The 23,127-nt window shown below is 38.7% G+C and overlaps 1 protein-coding gene across 6 annotated transcripts in view; it reads left to right on the top strand.

Annotated features, from left to right (window-relative positions):
* LRRC7 (leucine rich repeat containing 7) overlaps positions 1-23,127 on the top strand; it is a 595,712-nt gene that overhangs the window by 479,973 nt on the left and 92,612 nt on the right. For 4 of the 6 annotated variants that reach the window (XM_045292107.1, XM_045292106.1, XM_045292110.1 and 1 more), the window contains 5 exons: positions 1,541-1,789; positions 6,560-6,760; positions 14,210-14,321; positions 14,539-14,719; positions 15,832-17,509. In XM_045292107.1, the coding sequence (XP_045148042.1) occupies positions 1,541-1,789; positions 6,560-6,760; positions 14,210-14,321; positions 14,539-14,719; positions 15,832-17,509 (2,421 nt within the window). Of the gene's footprint in view, positions 1-1,540; positions 1,790-6,559; positions 6,761-14,209; positions 14,322-14,538; positions 14,720-15,831; positions 17,510-22,185; positions 22,327-23,127 lie in introns of all 6 variants that reach the window. The other 2 variants (XM_045292113.1, XM_045292109.1) reach the window with 2 other exon arrangements.

Here is a 23,127-nt window from a genome sequence, read left to right as displayed (position 1 = left end):
TTATAGATTACATTGGCTTTAAAATATATGAAGGGTCTTTATGTCCCTGGGATATTTGAAAAAAGTTTATGAACTTGCTAAATGAAAGGAAAACAAGTTTTAAAGGAGCTGAATGCCTTTTGGCAGGTGATGTTTCTTGGGAAAATAACTTCAATTTTTTCATCTCAACCAAATTAGATTTGTTAAGCTGTTTACTGGGATTCATCTAAGTCAAGTAATGAGGTTTCATTTTGAAATATAAGCTTTTCCATTGTTCAAATTTTAAAATACCATCAGAATTGACAGATTTTCTCAGCCTGAAATTTTCAGTTTATCATCAAGACATCTTGAATCTCTCACTTATTTTCTTAAAGTAAGATTTGTGTACTAACAATTTTCCTTCTTACTACTTAATTAAATGAGTAATTTTGTATGTATCACATTAATCAACCTATATAGTATGCTGTGTTTTTCTTCTTTGACCTCTCCTTCCCACATTTTCTAAACTTATTTCTTAAACTAACATAATCTCGAACTTTAGGAAACAATGGAACCTTCCTAACAAGATCAAGCCTTGTCAAAAGGAGAACCCTAAATGGATTCTCAAATCCAAAATGACTGCTTTGTTATAAATTTGGGTTAAAGATAAATAGTCTTTCTAATATGTAACAAGACTTTTTTACTTGTAAAGTCCGATAGAAAGGCTAAATTTTACAACTCTGGTATTTCAGTTCTTTTGGCAGAATTTCATGTGTTAAATTCAGAACTGTGGATGATACAGTCTGTATTAGACTTCTGGTTTATTTACAGAGATTATAGAATTGTCAAAAATTTCATGCTTATTCCTAAAAATATATACCCTGGGGATTCAAGAAAACTTTATTTTATGTACTCTGATATATGTATCAATGACAGCATAAAATACAGTAAATGCAAAGCATTATTTAGAAGCCCTGTTTGTGTGTTATGGAACCGGGTTCGTTATCGTAAGAGTAGGTTCATTATACTTTAGCGTGTGTTTCTCTATTTCGTTTTTGCTTTCCTTTGGTGAAACATGTTTCCAAAATCGTGAACTACTTGGCTTTGACTAATTTGAATATTTCCAATGCCATTGGCTATTGGACAAATTAGAACACAAACAACCTTCTAAATAAATTATCATGGACACATGATGAATGGAATACATTGATATCTTACATTAAATTATCACAATTTTCTGGTTCATTACATGTATATTAAATTTACCTTTACTTTACATAAAACTTTAAAAGGAACATTGACCTATGCCATCAACTTTCAAATGGACTAGAGTATAATGCCCTACTTATATAGTGTGTTGAGTGTAGTATGAATGCTGCATTGTGTGAAGAAATTGTGACCCATTAGTTTCACATGATACTGGTAATGTTTTATTGCATAGAGTTAAAACTGATTTTCTATGGTTGTTTTAAATGCATAACCCAGAGTGAAAAAAAAAATCCAGAGTAGAAAAATGATAAAGTGAAAGTATTGCTACAGTGCTCCTCTTTCTCCCAGAAAATGGAGATTCCTTCTCCCACAGGATCACTCCTGCCAAGCCCCCTGGGAAAGGGGCCAGCGTGGGATAACTCTCCAACCTGCTAGACTGTCTGGCGATTGCTGCACACCATGGGCCAGGTGTGATCAGCAGATCCAAGACATGCCAGTCCCCCAGAGTGACCCACAACTGGCATGGGGTTGTCTAAGTGGCCTCCAGCAGGAAAGGAGCATGTGTACTCCATTGCCAGTTGCAGCACAATCTACCACTCTTCCCTCTCTAAGTGGCAGACAGGTAGGCCTAGGTGTCTGGGGTAGGAGAATCCCCTTGATAGAGGCAAATTAGAATAGTGATTTATGGGGTATGTTCTGCATGATATGGGGTAAGAAATGCTGATCCACATATAAACCTTCCAATTGCCAGTTGGATCCCAATTTAATGTTTTTCCATTGACGTTGGCAAGGGGTTAGGGAATTAAAGAGGGAGGTGCCTATTGGTGGGATACCTGGCATGGATTTTCAGTTAGATGTTTCCTTTATATTTATGTTTTTATTTGGGGTGATTTTTACTTCTTTAAAGTGTGGGAATACCAACAGTCAGGCAGAATGTTGATGACATTATTGATGCAATCTTAAGTGTTCCTCTCTCCCCCTCTCCCGCCCCCATATCCCTCCAAAACATGTATCATTATTATTTTGTTTTGTACTGTCAATTCTGGGCCAGAAGTAAATAACGAAAACTTAATTCTTAAAATAGCATGTGATTTGAATTGAGATTTGCCAAGAGTAAACTTTGAACACAAAGACGATCCTCTGTTTAAAAAGTATCGATTTTCCCTAAATTTGAAGGCTCAGATGATGAGAATTCCTATAAGAGAAGATTGGCTTGGGAGTTATACCTAATAGAGTTTCATGATCTCAGTGGGTTGGATGTTTTAAGAGTTTACTTGGGGGCGGAGGGAAGGAGATGGGAAGAGAGCTAACTCTTAATGGGGTGTGGAAAAAGACTTTTTTTTTTCCAATTTGACCATAAACATGTAATGGACTAGATGGACTGGATTCTTATTCTGTGCCTTATATTCTTTCTACAATATAAGGCAAGTTGAGAATGCATTTTCTTAAAACAAGCAGATTTCCCTTCCCCAAAATCCTCAGTTAATGCCTTGAATGAAATGACACTTAATCAAACCCATTAAATTATTTCTCTTACTGGAAATTCCAATCAAATCATTTAAGAATTTAATCATTATAGAAGAAACCCACAGTTCTGTATGAACTCAACATGTCATTTCTAAATGCCCTAGCTATCCATCTGAAGTAATTCTGTTTCCATTGCTAAATTGGGGGAGGGGGGAGGGCTTCCAACATCTTGCAGCTGCTATTTGCATTTACTACACTTTATTTAGATCTGATAAATGTAGACTGTTGTGAAATACTTGTTTTCCAAAATTAGAAGAATATTTTAGTAAGCATTTTTCACTGATTTTAATAAAATTTATATGTGAAATGAACAAATACTGTATGGTGAGTGATAACAACATAAGACTTTGATAAGCATATACTTATCATTGGATAAATTTTCCCAACTAGGTTTATGATAGCTAATATATATATTTTTCAACTCCATATTAAAATAAGGGCATTTTTTTCTAACCTGTTGACTCAGAAGTCTAGAGAAGCTGTTTTTATATTTGGGAATCACGTGACTTTGAATATAACTAGGTTTGTAACCATGTGCATTCATGTCTGAAGCATGACATACTGAGCTGAAAGTAGCAAAGTCAAATAGTCTGTAAAGGGGAAGAAAATATGCTTTCACAGAGTTAAAAATCACAATGGAATTATAAAATACTACAGTTTTACTTAGAAAGAAGTTATAATATTACTCTTAGCTTTGTTCCGATTGCGCTTAATATTTAACTGTCAAAGAATCACCTTAGACTAAAGAATTCCTTCCGCAGAAACAGACAATATGTGTTGCACCTATCATAGAGAACGATTCTGACCTAAATGACACCTGTCACTCATCAGCCTTGGGATCAGAAAGAGCTGGGTTTAAATGTTGGCACAACTACAGTGACCCTCGGCGCAAGTAGCTTATACTCTCCAAATCTCAGTTTTCTTTCTATTAAAGAGGAACAAAATCGTTGCTACGTTGGCTTGTGAAATTTTAGTTAAGCATAGTGCTCAGCACGTGGCTGATGCTGAATACATGATAACTATTGTTGCATAAAATTGAGGGCTTCAGGGGAATCCAGACAGTTACATTTAGAATGGTTAGAGACATGTAGTGGTAGCTAGATTGCCAAAGGAACACAGATTTTAAAATAACCACAGTCTGATAAAAATAGACTCCAATCTGTTCAACAAACGTAAATGTTTCCAAAGTATGTTCACATTTTCAATTTCTTCTTATTTCTAAATTAACCCCAGTATGTGGGAGAGATTATCGTTTATATGTTACTTGAGAAGAAACTGCCGACAGACTAGTGATTGGTAATCGTTAGGAATGGTAGGAGCTGTCGTGTCAGCCAGCCCGGATGAACGATGAACGGCAGACTGAAACTGCCGTTCTCCTCCATCCTCACTAAGAGCTCGTTGAGCATCAATGCGCTGCGACTCCAAGTCCAGTAAAGCCTATGAATATACAAGTCAGTGGGAAGCAAGAAGCTTGTTTTCTAGGAGGAAAAAGTCCAACTTTTTATGAGCCTCGAAGTTTACAGAAGGTGGGAGAGCAGGGCCTCTACAAGGAAAAGAATATAAAACAACCCTATGGTACATAAGTAGAGCTGCTCATTGGGGCTTAAGAAGGAATGAGACCTTAAAATTTAAACTTCTTTAGTTTAAGAATTAATTCACCTCTGCTTCTTTATTTAAATATGTTTACAGATATACAATGCCCAAATGTATTCTGTTGCTATGACCAAAATATCACATCAACTTGCTCTAAAATAACCAGAAAATACCAGTTCCATGGTCCCCCGTAAACAGCCATCTAATGATGTGAGACGGGACCTAGTACATTCGCCAGTGAAGTGTTTAATGCAATTAAGGCAAAACACTTCACTGCTTTCTTTTTCTCTTGCCTTTCATTCAATCGAGAAGGATATTTTAGTGGCGAGGAATTTTTTCTATGGTGCATAGAATTTTAACCCACTTCATTATTTGCAAATTATTTTCCATTTATATATTGTTTATTTTAGAAAAAAATATCTTAATTAGCATGTTAGGTTTACCACTCAGAAATTTATATTTTATAAAATATAATTATTGTCTTTTTACTTCTAGTCCTTTGCTATCAAGCATTTTGAAACAATGTCAATGACACAATTTTAAAACTAAGTTTAGTTTGATATTAAATTTCAAATACCAACTTAAATAGCAGATAACCAATACATGCATCTCAATAGATTATATCTACCATGGATATCACTCTTTTTTATGTATAAGATCTTAAATACCCTGAGATATATCTATATTACATACTAATCATTTATAATTATTTCCTGAAAGTCTAACGTATTCACTTTTTTTGTACTAATATGAAAGTCTAACTTTTTCTTGGGTTAAATTTTTGAAATTTTATTTCTATAAGCTGTTTGTCCTATTCTTATTTATCTAGTAAGTATTTAAATGATTAAACTACATGAAAAAAGCAAAACAACACTTAATGTAACCAAACTATCTGGTTGTTTATCTTTCCAAATATTTATTGGGAAAGTAATTCTTTATTTTTAGTACTTAAAAAAATGTTAGACATCATCTAGTGCAGTCCAGTCTCGGAACTTGACAAATAAGGAAAATGAGCCTCAGGGCGGACAACTACTAACAATGAAAGAGCTGGTGCATTTGTAGACACTGCAGCTGAGCAAAGGTGTCTGGTTTCACAGTCAGGTGCTCAGATCGATCCCACTCCCGCAGTCTCTCACATCCATTTGACCTGCATGGGGTGGGGGGGCCACTCCCTTTCCCCCTTTCTCCCTTTCTCACTCTTTCTCTCTCCTCTTCAGTCTCTACTGCCTTCTCTCCTCCAAGTCACAGACACACCTGTGCACATACAACACTCACAAATGCCACACTCGCATAGACCATTCCATTTTGTGAAGTTGATTCTACTCAGATATAAAAAGCCATGATTGTTGGCACAAGCTGGGCCAAGTAACTATGCACTTTATTTTTTTCCATCTTCTTTTAATCAGTATAAAACAATTTGTGTTTTTTCCACATTAAATATACTATAAGTACTCTGATTATAGGATATCCTATAATATAATATAATATAACTCCTCCCCCAAATTAACTGTTCAAAATAGCCCTTATTATGTGTTCCTCTATGTCAGATGGATGACACAAAAATGAATTCAAGATTCAAAATAATTATCTGAGTAAATATTCAAATACAAAATTTATGTTTACCCACCAATGTCTTTGAAAATGCTCTTAAATATTCATTTCTTGTTAGTGTAGACTGTTGCTAAAGCAGCATGTTACTTTACTAGAATAAAAATGAGCTATAAAAGTGACCCCTGAAACGTTTTTTTTTCTTAGGTATGAACAAGATAGCTACTCTACCTTTTGATGTACCGTGCTAATTACCAGGGTTAATACATTTTGGAGAAGTAGATATTGCCTATTTCTCAATTTCTTATACAAGACAATTCTACTTGTAAATCTTTGGGGGTCTTCTCCCATCACCTGCATGAATGCTCCAAAGAGAATCTCAAGACCAGAGCTGTCATTTACAAACAACGAAGGAAAGGAACGTCCTCTAACGCATGAAAGCAGTTGAGAGCAGCCTGTTGACGTCTTCATTCCTGAACACGTTTAAATTCCCGGCCCACTGCAGCTGCAGTCCCTTGCAGTGTAGGTCTAATTGGAAAATCATGTGTCCCTTACAGGGGTGGGGAGACTCAGAACACGCTGTGTTCTACTCTATGGCAGGCTGTCGGAAAGCTCAACACTCACTATATTGCATTTGGTTCTACTACTGCGCATAAAACGGAGTCGTTGGTGAACGTGCTTGCTGAAGTATCTTTATGTTAAATTTCTCTTTACAAACTTCTAGGTTGAAATAAACCTAAAACGATATCCAACTCCTTACCCAGAGGACTTAAAGAATATGGTAAAATCTGTTCAAACTCTGGTGGGTAAGCCAAGCCATGGAGTGCGTGTTGAGAATTCAAATCCAACTGCTAACACGGAGCAAACTGTGAAAGAAAAATATGAACACAAGTGGCCGGTAGCCCCAAAGGAGATTACAGTGGAGGTATTTCAAGGTTATTGGTAATTGCAGTGTGGTTTGGATTTTTTGGAATTACTAAATGCCATCGTACTACTTTTTTCCCAACAAAATAGAACTTCCTTCATATTAAGTACATTTTTCCTTGAATATAAATTAGAGCTTCTCTCTTTCAAGCTTCAAGAGTTCCATTTGATAAATCACAAAAAATGACATTCCCTTGACCGAAAATCATGACCATAGCCCCAAATGGAACCCTACACAGACAAGGAATGCTTTCCTCCAGCGAGGCCTGACCAGTGAATGTTTTTCATTTTAGTGAGCTTCTTTGGGCTCCCCCAAAATTTGATTATGTGACAAGTGAAGCGTTTTTATTACCTATATCTCTGGCAAACACCTAAAACTATGCAGAGTAAGTTTTTTTATACTTTTGTATTTGTATACCAAATTTTATCGAAAATACTATTGATAACAAGAAGGAAATAAAACTGAAATTTAGCTTTGTGGATTTTAGTCAGATGAAACTTGATTCCTATATTTTACACTAAGCTAAACATTTTTCCTTATCGATTTGTACGGTCTGAAAAGAATTCAACTACATTTATGCCATCTCTATACTATCTCATCAACTCTTCAGCTGATTTGATTGCCACCTTTTTTTTATCACCACCTTTTTATCTTCATTAGAAACATAATTGGTACAAGTATTCCAGGAGTTCATAAACCCCCTTTTCCAAAACCCAGATTGACAAAACTCTTTTACAAATCTGCATTAGAAAACATCAGTGAATTGCATGTCTTAAACAAACTGTAAGTTTAGCACTGTGATAAGCACTGTGAGAGAAAGTGGAGAAACATGAAATGTGTGCATTGTTGTTGTTGTTGTTGTTGTTGTTGTTAGGTGCGTCATTGTTCCGTACCGTCAAGTCAGGTCTGACTGACAGTGACCTTACAAAGAACATAAGAAAAGGCTACCTTGTTCTGTGCTGTTCTCCCAAATGCTATGGGTCACCCTTGTCACCCTGTGTCAGTCCATCTGGTCAAGGGGCCTCCTCTCGTTTGCTGCCCTTCGACTTTACCAAGAACAATGTTCTTTCCAGGAGCTGCGCTTCCCTGATAACATAAACTGTGTGCGTAGTCCTCAAACAATTTAGACTCCAGCCACATCCATCTAAGCCTAACCCACATGAAAGAATTAGAGAGCACGGTATATAAAATATGATCATTTACTTCTTTGCATGATGGAGAAGACAATGAGGTAAGGAAAAGGAGAAATAAGTAATCATTGTCAACCTGTCAAAACAGTTACCGTAGACTTTTTTTTATCCCTTAAGCCATTACAACAATAAAAGACTATATAAAATAAGCAGATATATACTTACCACATGCACATATACTTTATATTCCATGTTTAAGAGGCCTACTGGCACAGTGATTAGACACTCTGGGAGACCCTATGGGGCGGTTGTATTATGTTCGGTAGGGTCACTGCGAGTCGGAATCTACTTGACGAAGCGTGTCCTTCTGTCAACCACTAAGACGTCAATTGACGCAAAACAATTGCTATCATTTTTTGTTGAATTAATGATTAATTGGCTGCTTTACCTCTCCATATTTTATCACCCCTGTATTCAGCGATGTGTGCACTTAACGATGATTTACATGTGTCCAATAAAGTGAAATAATTCTTACCTCAATCTAATACATTCATATCATGTGTATTAATACACTAATGTACATTGGTATATTAATATACTATTATGAGTAAAGGTAAAAAATTAAAGTGAAGAATATAGTGGAATGAGGAATTGACGGAGGGAAGATGCTAAAGTGACTAAAGTTCTACTTAAAATGAAAACACTAGAGGTTTCTAAACTTTCTCCGTGTATGGGGACACGTAGTATCTCAAAAGGAGCTTTAGTGAGATAGTAGTTAAGTGCTCCGCATCGAACTAGAAGGTCAGTGGTTCAAACTCACCAGCTGCTCCAAGAGAGAAAGATGTAGCGATCTGTTTTTGTAAAGATTACAGTCACAGAACCCCTATAGGGATGCTATAGTCAGAATCAGTTCACTTAAGTGTCGCAATAAATTCATCATAGTGCCCCCAGAAACCACTTAACTTTATTATCCAAATCACTTACTAAATCCGCATGCCTTCGTTTGCAGTTGTTTGAAGGCTACAGATCAATGGAGAGATGTGTTTTCATTTCATCATAGCCCCAGCTCCGTAGTGAGATCTGTGCACCCATTGAAACGAGCTGTTTTCTCAAGTGTTTAAATCCCGTTGGGTTCCACAACACTCATTGTTGTCTCACATTGATTTTCAAGGGGTACCTGCTTTCTTATCACAGCAGCCACCAACACTGGCATCGCAGAGGTAGCATGCCATCAGAAGAAATGTGATAAGATCTAATGTTGGAACTGAGAACTTCGTCACACTAGTGGTTCAGGGTTTGTGACATAGAATGTGGCTTTGCTTCCCTCGAACATTCAAAATATTCCCGCTTGCATCTGTAACCTAGCGACGGCACCACTGGGTGTATCTGACAAAGCACAGTCTGCTAGCCACGGCCCTTAAAGTCGGGCTGACATCTTGTCTCTACCTTGATACCAACTATGTGACCTGGGAGAGGCACTTAGCCTTTGTGAGCCTGGCTCAACTGATCATTACAAACATAGGTAATAATTACAGTCTTTCAGAGGGATTCTTGGACAGATGAACTGAGATGAAAACAGATATTTTTGTATAGCTCAAAGCCCAGTTCTTATCACAGAGTAAAGCTACAGTAAGTGACAATACGCTCACCTGCCACAGGTACAATGTGCCAATTTCTGTCATGGCCGCCTGTAATCCTTCTGAAACTCATTTCCTTGTATTACAAAACTTTCTCACTGATTTTCTGTATTCTCACCATGTGCCACATGTTCATAGACATCATAAGCATTCGGTCTTCCCTTGTTAAATGACTTCGCCCAACTTCTCTCTATAAAGGAACCACATTTTCTGCTTATCATATGACCCTTGAAAACATTCCTTAAAACAACTCTCATGGATACTAAACCTAACTCTGAAAAGCTCAGAAGGGTTTATATTCCTCTTAATGCAGGCATAGACCTTCCCACCCCCCACGCCCCTAGGTAGTAGTAGTCAAGGTTTGAGCACTGGAACATTGGAAGGTCAATTAAAAACAGGTTTCAATGGTTAGTCATCTTATTTTGCTTTCCACTCTGTCCCCTTACTAGTAGGAAATAGGATCAGTGTGCTTAGACTGATACCGCCACTAAAATCTACTCCCTTTCAATAACTCACTGTCTTCACACATAGAAGAAGTCCGTCCCCACAAGGTCACCCACTTGCCAACAGCAACTTGATCCCTCTAGCTATTTAAGGAATGTAAAGGGGCAAGGTCTTACTTGAAGATGTGCTATGCAATACTGTGTGTATCACGTTGTTTACGCTAAGAAAAACTCATCTGCCAAGTGAGTTTCACAAAACAAACACAACTGTTGCATTTGAAAAAGTGAGCTTTCTTTAGTGTAGATCATGTAACATACACGTTAGACCTTCGAGGTCGACAGATCCAGTTCAAACCTGGTTCCCGCTCATGACATTTGTCATGTGAATTTACGTACCTCTCTGAGCCTCCATTTTCTCTCTGTGAAACAGAGATGCTGAGAATAATACCCGCCTCACGGGCTTTAAAGAATCAGGCGAGGTATGATGAAGTGTTTAGTAAGCCAGCACAGTAGCAGACATCCATACATGATGACCATCCTAATCTTCAGCAGCAGCATTGTCATCAGCATCAATAAAGTTTTGTTTATAAAGGTAAGGAAGATCACCTGTATGATGCCAATCCATCATTCTTGCTCTAGTGATGTCATGCAATTATATGGGAGGCCACAGAAGTCTAGAGAAGAGATTAAGCTCATGATTACTTGGTATCATATGCTCTTCTTGGGCCCCCATATATTTTTTATTTTATTCAGATCAGAAGTTCTTAATTAGAGGCAAAACTTAAACCTGAGTCAGACAATAGCTACTATGTGAAACCAGTGGGCGGCAACTTGTGATACAAATTTGAAATGTTGATCAATCCAGTGAGGTAACTTGAGTATTTGATGTGATAACTGATGAAAGGGGAAACGATAAGTGAAACTCTTACTTCTGTTCATGTCTCTGTGCTTCAGACACTTTGGTTTGCTCTTTTGCTTATCAACTTTTTGTTATCTTTTTGTTTTTATTTTTTATCAAAACAAAATGTGTTTACCTTTATGTTAGACATCATAAGACGTTTATTTTAAAATTATTATTTCAACGATTAGGCTACAAATAGATTCATAAATGTCAATGCTATATGGGAATTAACCCTAACTCCCATTATTATCTATTTCCTTCATTTTACTGATGAAATGAATAAGGTTCACTTACTTACCCAAGGCAGTATGATTAGTCAATGATAAAACAAGAATAGCATATCGGAGCATAGATGTGTTGTTGTTAGTTGCCATTAAGGTGGTGGTAACCCAGGGTGACTCCTCATGCCGCCACCCCGGAGGACTGCTCAGTGTGCTTCCTTAACAGAAGCGGGTGACCAAACCTTTTCCTCCAGGGTTCTGTATCATGGATTCAAACCACCAGCTTCTCGGCAATCCTGTGCCTACCATCTGTGCTCCCTAGGGACTTCAGAATCTAAATGCAGCAACTAGTCATGGGGGGAAAAAAACAAGCAGTATTTAATATTTTTACATTCATGTTAATGCTTCTCAAACTTCCATCTCTTCTACTTAATGGTTTCTCCAAAGGAATGCAAGTCTTCTTAGTGTCTATTCAATCGCCTTAAAACTTAATCATGATAAACTTCTCATACTAATAAATCTTTCCAGGAATTTTCAACATCCATGAAAATATAGTTTTTCTTCATCTCCAGAATTGCCTTTATTCTCTGTTTCCTACTCTCCAAATCTGATCCAGTACATTGGACCATGGGGGGTACAAATGGTTATGCTCTAGGCTACTAGTTAAAGACTGGCAGCTCAAATCCACCTAGAGGCACCTTGGAGGATAGATAGTTTTGGTGATCTACTTTTGACAAAGCATCCCCCTGAAGTGCTGTGTAGGGCTTCAGTAACACTCTGACACAATGATTCGTCATGAGTTGAGATCCATTCAACAACAACTAACAGCAGTGTGCTGACAGCAAATCTTGCCGGAATGGTCCAGAGAATTCTGCCTTTGTGCTGCATCTTTATTTAGCTATCCATTATGATCCTGGTGCCTTGTCTCGGATTTCTTCTCTAGGAAATCAAAGGATTAGACTAATCAGCATTTCCCAAAGTGGGCAATATCACCCTGTAGGGACTGCTGGAATGATCAGGGGGCACAGCAAAAGCAGATCCCTCCACTTTATCCTGCATTGTGAGCTAGAGTACAATTATTTTTCATTGTCATGGGACACTGAGTAATTTATTTTCTGTAGGGGGCACGGTAGGACAAATAAGTTTGAAGGACTCGAACTAGACAATCATTTAGCGTTTCTACAGTGAAATATTCTTTTAAAAAGAAAAAAATTAGTAAATATCAGATACAATATGCCCAGGTTATTCATACACATCATTTCATTCATACTTAACTGAAAGTAAAATACAAAACTGAAGCCAAGAGCATTTTTGGGTTTAGTTTTGTTTTTCTTTTCTTTTTTTTTAAACATTTTATTAGGGGCTCATACAACTGTTATCGCAATCCATACACACATCAATTGTGTAAAGCGCATTTGCACATCATTCTCAAAACATTTTCTAATGAACATTTCTCTGCAAAACTGAAAGATCTAGGCCAGTTAGTATGGGTACTTTATAGTAAGTGTTTCCGGCTGCTCATTAAACCAATCATTTAGTTTTAATGCAAGAATTGTTTGATTTATAATTTGCTTGCCCTCCAATATATTCCTTTTGAACATTCAATTTAGCAAGATATGTGTGACACCCATGTCTCAAGCTATCAAGGTAATGAATATTAAACGGAACAAAAGATAAAAATTCTTCACTGAATGGAGATTAACTAACTTTTAAGAAAAAGAGAAGGAATCGTTTCCATTCATACATTTACACAAGGGTAAGCCAAAAGGCTAGTGTGCCAAGCCACAAATGCTCCAACTTAAGAAAGGGTGTAATGACTATTGGGGAGATCACAAAGGAGGTAATCTTGACAGATTTTTTTTTTTGTCAAATGGTTCAGGTCAATCACAGGAGAAGGCAGAGAAAGTTGCCTCAAGAAATTGTGTTCCATCTTCAGAAAGTACCTGCTCATTCTTCCAGGATAGCAAAAGCTGTCCTATGAGAATTTCTTTGGGAAACCATAGCCAATCCACCCTACAGCCCTGCTATTGCCCCTTCAGACTGCTTTTTGTTCCCAATCTCAAAGAACACTTATAAGGAGCACAATTGCTGTCCATTAAGTTGCTAAAACTGTCTTGTTGATATAATATAGCTCCAAGACCACGAAATTCCATTGGGATAGGTTAGAAAGATGGAAACAGACATGTCCAGATCTCTGAGAAGGGTGATACATTTTGATTTTTGTTTCATATATGTTTCTATGATTTTGTAGCAATATTTTTATACTTCTCCTCATCCTACTTACTCATGGGAATTATCATATCTCGAAGAAAGTGAATTTTGTATGTTGCCTTCATTGATGCTCTCCTGGTTACCTGAGAATAAGAATTTGAGCTTTAGAAGTTTAAACTCCATTGGTTTGTTTTGTTGTTGTTGTTATTGTTTTAACATGTTCGTTTGTTATCATATATGCCAGGGTTACCCTGAGGGATGGACGAGGTTGGTCATGAGAAAAAAGACTAGAGCCTTAGGAAGAAAGCCTAGAAGAAGACAATTGAGATTATTGTTTAGAAAACAGTAGGAACAAAGAGGGAAGTGGCAGGCAGAGCAAGAGTTAAAGAGTTAAAGGTTGCAACAATGCACTAACATCTCAGGGGAGGCCACTCTGGTTGGTTAGTGATATGCTTCCTGATTAGAACACTTAGAGTCCATCCCTTAGAACCATACATATATATAAATGTATATGTGTATGTGTGACATTATATGGCTTTTCATAATTCAGTCTTGTGATGTAATGAATTGTATCTCATTTCCCCAACTAGATTGTAAGCTCCCAAAGGGCAGAGGCCACATTTTGTCTTTCTTTGGACCCTCCACAGTTCTTTGCACAGTGCCAGGCGTATTAACAGTCTTCCTCAAACATCTAATAAGTAAATGGACTTACGGAAATTAGGAAGGAAAACAAAAACACGTTAGTGCTTGTCCCGGACCTGCACGTGGTTCTTTCATTCTCGGGCCCCACAATGAGTAAAGTCCACATTCTCGGATTTGAAGCTAAGCCAAATAAAGTTGTTGCCACCTTGGTTAATCAGTATTTAAATGTTTACTTTCCTTGTCCTATATTATTATATCTCTCAGGATTCTTTTGTTCATCCAGCTAATGAAATGAGGATTGGGGAACTTCACCCTTCATTAGCTGAGACCCCTCTGTACCCACCCAAACTTGTTCTGCTAGGGAAGGACAAAAAAGGTAACATTGCGAACCTGATGTGAAGAATATGCTATCAATGCATGTGCATGATGAACCAACCATCAGTTATAGATCATGATACACCATAGTCTACAGAAACATCGTATATTTATATATTTGTAACATTAATCAGTATGCTATTTTTCATATTTGCTTTTCTTTATGTCTAATGTTTAATGTTCACAGCATTGTAACATTTTTATTCTTTAAATTTCAGAATCAACTGATGAGTCTGAAGTTGATAAAACTCACTGTCTGAATAACAGTGTTTCCTCAGGCACGTACTCAGACTACTCACCTTCCCAAGCTTCCTCAGGATCCTCTAACACCCGGGTGAAAGTGGGGTCCTTGCAGACAACAGCGAAAGATGCAGTACACAACTCTTTGTGGGGTAACAGGTGTGTGTGGAATTCCCTCTTTTCTGGTCCCAGTGCTTTTCCTTAGCCACTTTCAAAAACCAAAACTTTTGTATTTTGGTAATTATATTCACCACACCACATGAAGGAGCCCTAGAGGCTGGGCTGCAAGCCTCAAGGTCAGTGGCTCAAACCCACCCACTGCTCTACCGGAGAGAAAAAAGGTTGTCTTCTCCCGTAAACATTTACAGTCCTTGCAACCATCTATAGGATCACTATGAGCTGGCATCACTGGATGGCAGGGAGCTCGGTTTGATTTAGCACATGAGAAGCTGAGGTGGCACCATGAGTTCATCACTGGGCTGCTAAGCAAAAGGTTGGTGTTTCAAAAGATGTAACAGCCCTCCAATAGGGAAAGAAGAAGCCTTCTGGTTCTGTAAAGATTTGCAACTTCAGAAACCCATACGAGCAGTTCTCCTCTATCTTAATAATGTGCTGTGACTCAGAGTAGACTCCAGTGCAATGGGGTTGGGTATGTCTTGTTTTGCTTTTTTTTTATGTGAAAATTATATATGTATACATACATATATATATGAAATCCTTACATCTGTGTGTGTGCAATTATTTGTTTTGCCTTTCATAATTGTGTGTGTGTGTGTGTGTGTGTGTGTGTGTGTGAGAGAGAGAGAGAGAGAGAGAGAGAGAGATTTGGGTTTATTTTGTTTGCGATTAAAATTCAATACGTCTATCTTTATATCAGGTGTCATGAAACGACTTCATTTTAAAATTGTTTCAATATCTAAGTTACAATTAGATAAATACATATTAGTGCTATAGGGGAATCGGCATTAATTCCTATTATTGACCAATTGACAAAACTCCAGCGAGGTGCCCTGGATCACTCTCGGTGACCTGATTAAGAAGCGTTAGCAGGAGTATGTTAGAAGGGCATCCTTAGTAGAAGCAATGAAAGGTTCCGCACGTGGAGGCAGTGGGCTGGGGGAGAGGGCTGTGACATAATAGGGCCTTGACCCTAAGGGACGTGTGGATAAAGGACAACTTGAACCAGGGGTGGGGCGTGGTTGGGTTAGGGTCTCCTTTCTCAGAAAGATGACCTCTTCCATTCACCGCTCTTCTTCCCGTTGCGTTCGCAGGATTGCACAATCTTTCCCGCAGCCTCTGGATTCGAAGCCATTGCTCAGCCAGCGGGAGGCCGTGCCCCCGGGGAACCTCCCCCAGCGCCCTGAGAGGCTGCCCATGGGCGACGCGTTCGCTGACAGCTGGCCTGATGGCTCCCATTACGACAACACGGGGTTCGTGGCGGAGGAGGCCGCGGCCGAGACCGCCAACAGCAACCCGCTCTTGAGTTCCAAGTCCAGAAGCACCTCTTCCCATGGACGCCGGCCTTTGCTCCGGCAGGAGCGGATTGTGGGCGTCCCGCTTGAGCTGGAGCAGTCCACCCACAGACACACGCCTGAAACAGAAGTGCCTCCTTCCAATCCTTGGCAGAACTGGACCAGAACCCCCAGTCCTTTTGAAGATAGGACTGCTTTTCCTTCCAAATTAGAGACCACCCCGACGACCAGCCCCTTGCCTGACAGGAAAGAACATATCAAAGAAACGACTGGAATCCCTAGTCCTTTTTCTCCAGGGATCCCATGGGAATATCACGATTCCAATCCCAACCGGAGTCTTAGCAATGTCTTTTCTCAAATCCACTGCCGCCCAGAGTCTTCTAAAGGTGGTATTTCCATTAGCAAAAGCACAGAGAGGCTTTCCCCGCTAATGAAAGATATCAAGTCCAATAAATTCAAAAAGTCACAGAGTATCGATGAGATTGACATCGGCACCTACAAGGTGTACAACATCCCTTTAGAAAACTACGCTTCTGGGAGCGACCCCTTAGGAAGCCATGAGCGGCCAGAGAGAATGCTGGGACCAGATCACGGTATGTCCAGCATGTCCCGCAGTCAGTCTGTCCCCATGCTGGATGATGAGATGCTCATGTATGGCAGCAGTAAAGGGCCACAGCAGAAAGCTTCCATGACCAAAAAAGTCTATCAGTTTGATCAAAGCTTCAATCCGACCGGAGCTGTGGAAGTTAAAGCCGAGAAGAGGATACCACCGCCTTTTCAACACAACTCTGAGTACGTGCAACAGCCGGGCAAAAACATCGCCAAGGATTTGGTTAGTCCTAGAGCTTACAGAGGATACCCCCCCATGGAGCAAATGTTCTCCTTTTCCCAGCCGTCCGTGAACGAGGATGCTGTGGTGAACGCTCAGTACGCCAGCCAAGGTTCTAGAGCAGGCTTCTTGAGAAGAGCCGACTCCCTGGCCAGCTCCACAGAAATGGCCCTGTTTCGAAGGGTCAGTGAACCTCACGAGCTGCCCCCAGGTGATCGGTACGGCAGACCTCCCTATAGAGGAGGTCTGGATCGCCAGAGCAGCGTTTCCGTGACTGAGCCCCAGTTCCTGAAAAGGAATGGCAGGTATGAAGATGAACACCCTTCGTATCAAGAAGTGAAAGCGCAGGCGGGAAGTTTTCCGGTTAAAAACCTTACCCAAAGGAGGCCCTTGTCTGCAAGAAGCTACAGTACAGAGAGTTACGGTGCCTCCCAAACCAGGCCAGTTTCAGCTAGGCCGACAATGGCAGCTCTTTTGGAAAAAATACCATCTGACTATAACTTGGGTAACTATGGTGACAAGCCATCAGATAACAGTGATCTAAAGACGAGGCCTACTCCTATGAAGGGAGAGGAGAGCTGTGGTAAAATGCCTGCAGACTGGAGACAACAGCTGCTTAGACATATAGAAGCTAGAAGGTTAGACAGGGTATGTTTGGCATTTCTCTGTAAGAATCTCTCTCCTGCCTTTAGTTTAACTTTACTGGCATCTCTAAGCACATGTAGTGAAGCATGAACTACATGAATGAGTAGATGGTCAGCATTTTATTCATCTTTATGTTGTGGGGAAATTGATTATAAGCGTTTTTTCATGGATACTGCTTAATGCTGTGAGTCCATAACCTGTAGGTGAATTATTTATCAAATCTAGCCTAAATGTTGTTAGCACGAAAGAATTCAACTCCATTATATGAGATGAGATGGGGCTTCAATTGCTTTCTACCCATTAAGGCAAAATACCTCTCCTAAGACACTAAACTGTTCTCTACTGACCTAAAGAATATGTTTTTTTATTGAATCTATAAAAAGTATTACACTCCTTTCTGCACGGACTCACTTATATTAAAGTTAAGCCTAATTTGTTTATAAAATTTGCACATAGTTGCTGCTATGGGACTACTAAAGTTATTACGTCTAATGAGCACTAATCTGCCCAGCAAGAAACAGAAAAATAAAACAAGCAGAGATTGAATGCCCTCCTACACATTATTTCATGTAATTTTTTAAACCTGCTATTTAAAATGTTGGTTTTTATTTAGAAGGAAATATTTCCATTTGAATCATGCTACAGACAACAAAAAGAGATCATGTCTTTATCAAGACTGAAAACCAACAAATTAAGGGGCATATAGCCACAAAAAAAGGAAATTAATCCCAATTCATTTAAGAACTAAGTCACAAGAAGCTCAGAATGTACAACCTGAGAGAATGAAATAAGCACAAAAAGCCTAGAGCTACTTGATATTGTCTGTTCAGCTCTTTCTAAGAGAAATCTTATGTGCCGCTTTACAGAAAGGATTGCTAATTGACCTGGGCCATTTAGTGTTCTTCGTGGGCTGGGTGTAGGGGGCGTTGTACTCTGCTTTGACATTAGAACCTGCACGAGCCTCTTTGTGCAAATGGGGCTTTTGTCCTGGTTTGATTGGTTTGGCTGCTCAGTGTAAATTGGGGGTCTGGAGCTAACATACCAGTAGAATGCTTCACTCGGTGATATTATTCTTTTATTTTGGTGTCCTGCTAGAAACACAGGTCACTGTGGTATGTATTTATGTATTTCCTTAATATTGAATTTGTGTTTTCAGGTTTATTCTTTTTAAATAATTCTATTGCTTTCAGGTCATGTCTACATGACAAGAAAACAAACTTTTTTTTTTTGGAGAGGAAAGCGTGAACTAATAGATGTGGGTGTGGGTGTCAGTTTCTCAATGTGGAAATCAGTTCATCAGAATATCTGTTTCATATAGGTGTGCTGAGTCCCATTGAAGGGAGCCTCATCAAGACTCATGACTGGCTGTCAGTAAAGGCACCTGCTCGGTTGTCACCAAGCCTTACCTCAAGTTACACTCTCCATATAGGCAGATAACTTGGAGGGTGAAATATTGGGGGCCAAATAATACAATACAGTTTGGGAACTCTGGCCTCGTGTCTGAACTCCAGACACGACCATACATAACAGGGTAAGATGAACTAGTCAAGAAAGGTTATAAGAAGCTTTTTGTACAATGACTAGTAATTTGAGGCAACAGGGAGATGAATGAAAACAAATCATGAAAGAGAAAAGGAGACATTCTAAACATTTGTACCATTATCTATTCACTGGTGGACTAGATAGATGCTTCTTCTCCGTTGATCAGAGCTCCAGGGAAATGCATGCTTCCTCTAGATGGAGCAAGAATTTGGAGGAAGGAGAAATAGGGCTCAGGAGGGGAGTCTGAGCAGCAGAAGCCTGAATACCTTGCCTGGTCCAGAAAACTAAAAGTGATTCAGGTGTATTTCTGTGACCTCCTATTTCTTTGTATTAGTCCCTATGTGCCCCCTCCTTGTCTTTAATCCTTGGATTTCTCTTTCAATGAATATTCACTAGCATTGTATATAGCAGGTTCCATTGTACATGCAGTTGTTTCTCACTTAGGTTCAAGGAATGTCAATCACCGTAGAATATTGCTTTAAGTCACCAAATCCTGGAAGCTCTCCTGCATTGTTTTCTCCAAGTAGCATTTCTTTCTTCTTCTAAATTGAATTATTGTGCCATTCACACTATATCTTACTGAAAACTTCTCCCCTACTCAGTAAGATGAATTCAGGACATGAAAGCACAAATTAACTATGTAAACTAGTTTTGATATTGATCTGCTAATTAACATCCTGTCCAAAAGCAGACTAGACCACAGACAGGCGGAGCTTCCCAATGAAGTTTTGTGGGGTTTTGTTTTTTGTTTTTGTGATTAAAACATATATATTTTTTAATTATTTTATTAGGGGCTTGTACAATTTCTTTTTTTTAATCAATTTATTGGGGCTCATACAATTCATCACAATACATAGATCAATTGTGTAAAGCGCATCTATACATTTGTTGCCCTCATTATTCCCAAAATTCGCTTTCCTCTTGGGTTCCCAGAATCAGCTCATTTTCCTTTTTTCCCTCCCCTTCCCTTCCTCCTCCCCTCTCCCCCATGCACCCTTGATAATTTATAAATTATTATTGTATCTTATATTACACTGTCCAGCATCACCCTTCACCCACCCTTCTGCTGCCCGTCCTGTGGGGTTTTTTTTTAATTATTTTATTGGGGGCTTGCACAACTCTTATCACAATCCATACATCCATCCATTACACTTATCACAATCCATACATACATCCATTGTGAGCACATTTGTACATTTGTTGCCATCACCATTTTCAAAACATTTTCTTTCTACTTGAGCTCTTGGTATCAGCTCCTCATTTTTCCTCTTCCTCCCTCCTCCACCCTCCCTCATGAACCCTTGATAATTTAGAAATTATTATTATTTTTTCATGTCTTACGCTTATAACCACAGAAAAGCTTATGAGAGGCATTATGGAAATGAATGGAAAACAAACTTAGTTACACTGGAAACTACAAGAGAACGGCCTAAAAAGATCCAGACATTGGGCTCAAAAGCCCAACACTATTGGTCAAAGATCTCAATGTTTACCTTGAAAAGTTTGTTCCAAGTACCACCCCTGGATGGGGGATGGGTGGGCGGGAAATGTTTATTTACATCTTAGTTTGACCACAAGGTACATCCTTCCACTACAGAGTACCACAGGGATCGAAATGATTTAAAATAGTATCCCATATATCTGACTGCCACCCTTTTCAATAGGAGCAGTACGACCATGAGATTGATTTTTAAAACGTAAGGAAGTGCTAATTGACCTAATATTCATTGGCCTTTTTTATTTGAGTACAATTGTATTTTAAAATTCCTGGATGAAATAATCAAAGACCGGTAGAGAGGCACACCATCAGGCATAAAATGATCTTTCAACTGAATTCAATGAAGCTTTGATACAAAAAACTCATTATTCTTCAAATAAAACCCGTAAGGTGGGATAGAGGCTTAAGATTGCTATTCAGTTAAGAAAAGTATACTAAGTTCATTTCTGTACATTCTTTCTCTAAGAGAATTATTAACAAGATGCTAAATGCTGCCAATGATTATATTTCCATGAGAGATGGGAGGTAAAGATTGTATTGAAAGAAACTATTTGTTGACAGTACACCCAAAATGTATAATTTTAAAATGAGGTGTGATGGGGGATGGGGTGGAAATGATCTAACATATTGTCTTAGACACTTGGAATAACCTGAGATGTATCTGTTGAAGGATAGCCACGATGCACTTTATTGTCGAATTCAACATACAATCATTCTATTAGTATCATTGTGAATTTTCTCTAGCTTGCAACTCAGAAATGTAATTGTTAAGAAATTGACCATGAGAATTTTTGGGTATACGTAGAATGTACTTGATAGGCTTAATTAATTACTAAATCCAATCAAGCCAATGGTAATATTGAATTCTTTTCTCTTTTTTTTGGATCAGCTATTGGTCTGAGTTGTAATTATGCCTATAAAGTAAGCAATTAGGGAGACTGGTTTTAGCTTAAACATTTCAGCTTCAGGCAAGATCAGAGGCAAGTTTTTTGTCTTTTAAACCCTCCAAATGGTGCAGTGATTAAAGCAGTTGGCTCCTAACTGAAAGGGTGGTGGTTTGGCCCAATAGTAGCGAGCTCCCCACGAGACAGGCATGGCAGTCTGCTTCTGCAAAGATTGACAGCCTTGGAAGGTCTAAAGACAGTTCTACTCTGTCCTGCAGAGTCTCTGTGAGTTGACAGCCACTTAAAGGCGGTGAATTCGGTGTAGGATTTGTTTCTTGTGTGTGATAATCTCACAATGGGAAAGAGGCCATGGCACCTGCAGTTGATAAAATCTGATTACAATTTTGAATTTTGAAAATTAACAGACTCTACCCAGGTGAACAATGCTGGTCCAAAGTCACTGCTCTCAAGATTGGTGAGAGAGAAATCTTATGCTTTGGAGTTAGCAGCAAACGTCAAAATAGGATGTACCTTCTTTGCTTTCTGTCTTTTCTGTAGTTTTGAATGGTACCCATTATGTGCATAACTAACCCTGTTTACTGTATGCTTTTGTCTGATCAAGTGCATGTTTAAAAACAGAAGGTACTGTTTGCCCGCTTAAAGTTAAATGTTATAAATTTTAATCATGTTCATGTAATAATCAGTTTGTGGAGCATGTGTTCACATCCTGTCACATGATTATTTCCTCTACTCAGAATGCTGCTTACAAACACAACACAGTTAACCTTGGCATGCTGCCCTATGGAGGTATTTCAGCAATGCATGCAGGCAGAAGCATGACTTTAAACTTGCAGACTAAATCTAAATTTGATCATCAAGAACTACCTCTTCAGAAAGTAAGTATGGACTGCCCTACATGTGTCAGCATACCAAACGCCAGTTAATGTTGTTTGTTCACTTAATGTGTTTCGGCTATACATACAGCCCTTGCTTAACAATTCCCCCGAGTACAAAAGCACAGGGGCAAATCATGTAGAGCCTAAACTCTTAGGTGTTTAAGGAATATATGTAGCTGGATTGAGTACTGGGTTTCTGCTTAACAGCTTTGCTTTTTGGACTGAGCAGGTACATGGCTTTTTGGTTTGTGAAGGGCTTTATTATTGTTATTATATCTTTCGTCTTTTTCTTTTGGTCTTTCTTTGTGTTTACTTCTTTGTTTTTAATATAATTCAAAGTCTTATTTTATCATGGTGAGACATTCTCAGAATAGAACTGGATATAATTCTCGAAATTTAGTTAGTCCTTTTGACAAAGGCTTCGTACCCTACACTGGAGCCGAATGTAAGTCATGGGCATTTGTACGTGCTTCTGCAGCCCCACCCCTCAAAAGTGTAACATGAGGAACAAGTTTGTGATTTAGCAGCAAAATGTTACTCTTTCTAGACTACAGGAGAACTAGGAATTTTGCGTAGTTTTAAATGAAAGTGGGAGGGCATGAACTTTAGAGGGGATGGACCCGTACACGTAAGGATAACATCTCCACTTGTTCTTTCTGCTATTTTCATTCAGGCAAAGATGAAAATGTATAATTTACCTCTTTGAATTGATTAATGCCCTCTGTATTAGTACTATTTTGTAAGAAGCTAACGAGTCATTGTCACCGTCTGTCATTATGACCATGTGTCAATAGAGTCTTT

This window comes from Echinops telfairi, unplaced genomic scaffold (assembly GCF_000313985.2).
Source record: "Echinops telfairi isolate 266 unplaced genomic scaffold, ASM31398v2 ScPeMD7_443;HRSCAF=831, whole genome shotgun sequence".
NCBI lineage: Eukaryota > Metazoa > Chordata > Mammalia > Afrosoricida > Tenrecidae > Echinops > Echinops telfairi.
The sequence above is the reverse complement of the archived record's forward strand: the minus strand, read 5'-3'. Positions and strand labels throughout refer to the sequence as shown.